Below are 6,693 nucleotides of genomic sequence, written 5' to 3'. Positions count from 1 at the left end.
CACCGATCAAACTTCAATAAAGGACCACACCAACAGGTGTTAAAATGCACTGTGATGGTGTTGAAAAGTGTTCACCTGACACTTCGTGGTGTTAATTTGACACTGTACCTGGTGTTATTTTGACACTGTACTGGTGTTAATTAAAAAATGACACCACATGGTGTTGATTTGATACTTGTTGGTGTTAATATCAATGGTTTAACACCCGTCCAGCTTCAATAAGGGACCACACCAGCTGGTGTTACTTTGGTGTAAAATTATTTTCACATTTTTTCAAAAATCTAGTATTTTAATGTAAAATTCTTGATCGTCTTGTTTAAATTAAAAATCAACAAGAAGTGCAGTTACTAAGAAACTCTTCAAAAAACAGTTTCAAATTTGGAAATGACACCCGGGGGTGTTAATTTAACACCATAAATGAGCACCGAAAATTTAACACCAGCTCGGTGTTCACTATTTAACACCGGACTTTTTGCAGTGTATGGATAGCACATCAGACTGCTGGCACTTCATAATATGCCTACTATAACAGAGGGATGAAGCCCCGAAGTGAATAGCCTACTTTTGAAGGCACCCATATTGTGGCTTTAATAGAAATTCGAAATTCGGCAGAGTACTTGTTTTTCTATTTTGAATAAAAAATTGAACTTGAAAAGGGGGGATGAGGCAAGAAGTCACAAGTCACAAAGTAACTAGGAAGCAGCGTTCGATGTCACAATTGCTTTGCGACATCATTTCACAAATATCATAAATCATGGAGAGTCAAACATGCCAATCATAGTCGTAATTATATTTTGGATCAAAAATTAATCTTCTCGTAATCGATTAAAGAGCTTTACGTATAATTATCTACAATGTATATATTATACAAAATATACTTTGTCATGAGAGTTTGCGGTTCAAGAGTGCGCAGAGTTGACTCCAAACGAACTATTCACGGAGGGGCGCAGCCCCGAAGTGAATAGTCGCGCGCGAGGCACCGAGGCCTGTAGTTTTAACCATAAACTCGAGATTAGGCAAAGTATATTTGTTTCATATATATTTTGGATTAAAAAGTTAAACAAAAGAAGGGGAACTGGAAAAAATGCGAGGCGAGAAGTCCTGTGGTGGATGCGATGTTGTGAAGGGATCAAGCGCACGATGTTAAACTTGCTTTAGAGTTCAAATCACAATCGTTTTGTTAAAAATTGTTACATTTCACAGAGTGACGGCAGGAAGCAGTGCGCAGTGTCAAAATTGCTTTGTGGCGTCACAATAGTCTCGTTAAGAATATTGTTACATTTCACAAAGTGACGGTACGACGCACTGCGCGATGTCAAAATTGCTTTGTGATGTCACAGTTGTTTTGTTAAAATCGTTACATTTCACAAAGTAACGGTACGACGCAGTGCGCGATGTTAGAATTGCTTTGTGATGTTACAGTTGTTTTGTTAAAATCGTTACATTTCACAAAGTGACGGTACGATGCACTGTAGTGCGCGATGTTAGAATTGCTTTGTGATGTCACAGTTGTTTTGTTAAAATCGTTACATTTTACAAAGTGACGGTACGACGCAGTGCGCGATGTTAGAATTGCTTTGTGATGTCACAGTTGTTTTGTTAAAATCATTACATTTCACAAAGTGAGGGTACACATCTGCGCACAACTTTGGAATTGCTTTGTGACATCATTTTGCAATTACTGGGGTATCATTATTTGCAAAATGTCGTCTTTATAGAAGGCAGACGTCATTTTGCAAATACATGTACTATACTTCATAGAGTATCAAACATGCCAACATTCTGACATAGCTGGAAATACCTAAAGAATCACATGGAGCTATTTTAACCAATTACTAGAGATCTTTTTTTTTAAATCCAAAATATTATAACTTCCACTATTTCAGAGTGTTGGCCTGTTTGACATTCATTTGTACACCATTTAAAAATGACGTCAATGCGTATGAAATTTTCCAAACAGTGCACTATTTTGTAAAAATGATGTCACAAAGTAATTGTGCATCACAAAACAATTCTAAAATCGCGCACTGCTTCGTCCGTCACATCACCGACCACAAAGTTACACGACTTCTGGTCTCATATGTCCCCCTTCTTTTGTTTTGTTTTTTTTTTTCATCGTAAATAAAAAATATATCCTCCCTTTTCGGGTGTCTGGTTTAAAATATGGGCCTCGGTGTCCCCAAAAGTAGGCCTCTAATTCACTTCACAGTGCAAAGTGCAAAGTGCATAGTTGTATACTATAATCACTCGTAAAGCACTTTTAACCAATCACTGCAAGATGTAGCTTTTATCCAAAATATAATGTCCTCAAAATATGTCCTCTATTGTGATTGAAAGAGCCGATACAATAATAATATTTTAAACTACTAGTATTTCAGAATGTTGGCATGTTTGACACTCACAATGTATCAGTGGAAAATGACATTACTATTTATGACGAACGATATTTTCCAAATAGTACATTTTTTAGATGATCTTACAGCTATAACTCGTGATGAACAATCAACTTTTACAAATAAACAGTGCAACGTAATAGTATTCAGCTGCCATAGAGAGTTCGAATGCCTGTTTGCCATGAGCAATTTATTGTTGCGTTGTCACGACTACAACCACTGACAACGTTTTTTCCATTCCTGATCACTGGCTCTATATGGTCGCCGGCCTGATACCAAAAGAGCGCCAGCTTTCGATTCTCATATTCCCCTTCTTTTGCTTACTTTTTGTTAAATCCAGAATATACAAAAATATACTTTGCCGTGAGAATTTCTGGGGAAAAACAAAAACTATTGGCAGAGGTGGTTCCACACTGTATTCACTGCCGAGAGAAGCAAAGACATAATAAATTTATACATCATGCGATGAAGGTTGGAAATGTGTGATATGACATGATATTATGTAACATTCAAAATAATGTTTATACGAGTTGAGTCAATCCTGCAATACACAAAACAAAGTGAAAATCGAACATTCTGTGTGTGTTTGGATATAGGTCTTTTTACGTGGCCACCATAATGTAAGGAAGCACTTAAAGGGCAAGTTCACCACCCCTAGTTGCTTAAAATTAGTTTGTGTGAACAGAAGCAGAAAATGAGAGGAACGGAACAGCGCAAGTTTTTAGCAAATTCTGATCAAAGTGAAGCAAAGTTTTGGTAGTTTTTTTTTTTTCAGTTGTGATCAATGCTTTAAGAAATTAAGTTGTGATCAATTAAGCACAAATTGGCAACTCTGTGATGCATATAGCATGTGAACTCACCTTTCATTCGTCCTGTGCATAAAGTTCCATAAAATCTCAGATTTTATACTTATTGATGAAGGTCTTTTTACTGCATACAGAACTTGCATTAAAAAAAAATGACCTCCAACTCTTCCCTTTTGTTTTCTTAGTTCTGTACCATCCCCCTGACTGTTCTTGTTGTGTGTAGTCCTTTAATATGTGATTGCTTTCCCTGCCCGTTTGTCATTTTGCCTCTGACGAAGATGTTGCTAGGATCGAAAGCTCAGGCTCCTTTTGACTTAAAAAGATAATGAATAAAAATGACTGCACTAAATGGATGGTACAATTTTGGTTGAGATGGGGGGTGGGGTTCAGATTTTAACCTTTTGCGAGATAACTAGAAACCACTACTCATGAATATAAAAAGAGCATATATATATATAATATGCATTTCTACGAGGAATTCAGAGTTTATTTGAAGAAAATTGGTTTTGAAATTATTGAGATAAATGAAAGTGGTCCTAATAAAAGGTGGGTCCCACATTTTATTAGGACCTCTTTGTTTTTGCGAGGAAGCGACTACATTATTGAAAACAAGGCGCGCACCCGGGCGCCCCCCCCCCCCCCCCATCCGCTACCGATCATACAAACAAAATGAATACTATTTTTTAAAATCAACTTAAAAGTGGAAAATGCGAGCTTGAATCTGACATTAATTGAGATCGTTCATATTACGAAATACACATTTCCCACTGCATCAACTTACAAGTACTCTCTAAAAAAATCGAGCCAAAATTGTCACTCTTTATGAAGGAGTGAATAACAGAAAAGAGTGAATTTAGAGTGAAATTGGAGTGAATTTTGAGTGAAAATGTTCATTTTCACTCAACATCTTTGGAGTGACCTGAGGGATCATTCCAGAATCTTCGAGTGATCCCTGAGGTCACTCCAAAATGAGTGGAAATGACGACATTTTTCACTCAAAATTCATGACTCCAATTTCACTCTAAATTCATTCTTTTCTGTCATTCACTCCTTCAAGAGTGAAAATGTTCAATCGATTTTTTAGAGAGTATATGTCCTACACACAAAAATGGGCTCCTTATGTCAAGGTGATTGTTGCCTTTATTTTTTGTCTTTCGTCTTTATAGTAAACATCTATGTTCATAATCAATCAGTCCAGTACTCTTTAAAGAGGAAATCCACCCAAAAAATAAACTTCAAAAGAAAGAGAAAATAGTCCATACACAACGATACAAAAAAAGAGACAAAAATCGGATAAGAAATAAGGAAGATATGACATTTTGAACTTAATTTCTCAGTTTTTCGGAAAACAGTTTTTGACCAGCCCTTATGAATATTCAAATCAGCAAGTTGACGCTGTCATGCTCTCACAATTTCTTATGCATTTTATATACAGAAATGACAAAAATCTCATATTTTAGCTGTATAGGCCTGTAAATATCAAACTTGTCTGAAAACCACCCAAAATAATAATAATAACAAAAAACAAATGTTAACTCTGATATATCTTGGTATGGGAACATGCCTTTACTTGTATCAGCTGAAAATAACAAAGTTTCCGAATTTCATATAAAACATTTGTGAAAAAAAAATGACAAATCTTTTATCCGATTTTAGTCATTTTTTTAAATCATCTTGTAGGGAATATTCTTATCGTTCTTTTGAAGTTTATTTAGTTTCGGGGTGGATTTATGGCATTCTTTTGCATCCCAAAACTTCTTCTATCAACAGCACATTAGTTTTTGCATAATTCTAACGTCAACTACTATAGTATTATGACAACTTTGGAATCATTGTCATTATCAATATCACTACACATCGTCAACAATACTTTCTACTTTGATTTATTATAGTTATTATAAAAATCAGCCCACTATGATCACCATCTCATCCTTACGAGAACTTCTTTTGGCTGTTGTCCTCACTACCATCATGAGATCATAATCAACATCATCATCATCAACATCACCACCACCATCACCATTATTATCTTCATCATCATCGTCGCCCTCGGCAACATCACTTTCGCTACATCTTCTCCAGTAAGCACCTGCAGCTGCGGCGTTCGTGTTGTATTTGTCGCGTCGGTGTGCCAGCGGCTGCGCCCTCAAAGTTCGCCTCTTTGAATGGATCGATGAAGCCTCTTGTGCCTGTGTAGCTGTGTGATCACCATGTAAATGCGGTTTTGGCTTGGAATGGAACCTCCACGAATTACACAATACACACAAGCGCACTGATGCACTGCAATGTTTTGGGCTGCGTGAAGATAGAAGCCCTGTCCACCGTGTTAGGTTTCTGTTAGTGATACTGCATGCGCATACTTTGCGCGATTTTACTCTGTTTGCGGTAAGGTCCGTGGCGTGGCGTTCAAAATTCTTCGTCTTGTCTCGCGAAGCTGGTTCACAGGTGGCGGCAGCGGTATTAATCGGTAGTAGGCCATAGTGGGTTGTATCTCATTGAAAGTTGCTAGCGATTCTCTTCATATCAGTGCAGTGAAAACGATCACGATAGATACAGGGTGGGTAGTGCCACAGACGACCCCGCTCACGTTAGAATCGGTTGACGACCATCAAGCAGGCAGAAGGAACAGAAAATGGCAGGAGGAATTTCATGGTTTTGGAACGAAAGATTCTGGTTGCCAGCCAATGTCACCTGGGCAGATCTGAAGAATACGGATCATGCAGTTTATCCGAAGCTTGGAGATTTCTATGCGGTTCTTCCTCTTGCCATTGTGTTGCTCGTTATTCGCTTCGTATTCGAAAGGTAAGTTGCTTGTTTATTTGGATGATGCACGAAGAAAATATGGAGATGACATAGCTAGCCTACCTACACACACCCGCCGCGCCGCCGGGGGTGGGCCGGTGAACGCGGTTGGTTGGCAATGGTTGGAGTAGGGAGGTGGTATTTCGAGCGCGTTGGCAGTAGTAATACCTGTTCTGAGCTAGCTGACTGACCCGCTAGCTGCTGCACATCCATGGAACCCTGGTTGCAGCCCCCAAATATTTCAAATTCCAGTCATTCAAAATAAAAAACAACAACAACAACAACAACAAACAAACAAATTGCAGCATGTGCCATGAATCTATGAGTATGATCACAGTTCCGATTAACTACACGCAGCCGCTGTCGCGAAAGACACGCTGTCTTTCGCGACAGCGGCTGCGTGTAGCTAAGTTCCGATATGCAAATAATTTATAACATCATTCATTGACATAGATTCGACTAAAGCTAGTCTACTAACGTTAACTATTAGTTCCCAATCACTAACCTTAAAATAACATCACACCAAACCAAAGCGTTGATATCGACATTGACTTTCCATGTCGTTGCTCAACCTCTGCCTCTATCTGTGTGTGTGTGTCTGTTAATGTTTGTGTGGGCTCTAAAAACTCGCGACATTAACGTTAGAGTCTAGGAACTGCATTTTTCAACAGACCTCTAGAAAGCCTAGTCAA

The 6,693-nt window shown here is 38.2% G+C and overlaps 1 protein-coding gene across 1 annotated transcript in view; it reads left to right on the top strand.

Annotated features, from left to right (window-relative positions):
* The first annotated feature begins 5,775 nt into the window (after positions 1 to 5,775).
* LOC140243730 (ceramide synthase 6-like) overlaps positions 5,776 to 6,693 on the top strand; it is a 40,787-nt gene continuing 39,869 nt past the window's right edge. Inside the window, exon 1 of the mRNA XM_072323394.1 lies at positions 5,776 to 6,001. Coding sequence (XP_072179495.1) covers positions 5,832 to 6,001 — 170 coding nt within the window. The 5' untranslated portion in view covers positions 5,776 to 5,831. The remainder of the gene's footprint in view (positions 6,002 to 6,693) is intronic.

This window comes from Diadema setosum, chromosome 20 (genome assembly GCF_964275005.1).
Source record: "Diadema setosum chromosome 20, eeDiaSeto1, whole genome shotgun sequence".
NCBI classification, from domain to species: Eukaryota; Metazoa; Echinodermata; class Echinoidea; order Diadematoida; family Diadematidae; genus Diadema; species Diadema setosum.
Note: the sequence above shows the minus strand (reverse complement) of the source record. Positions and strands in the feature narration are given on the sequence as shown.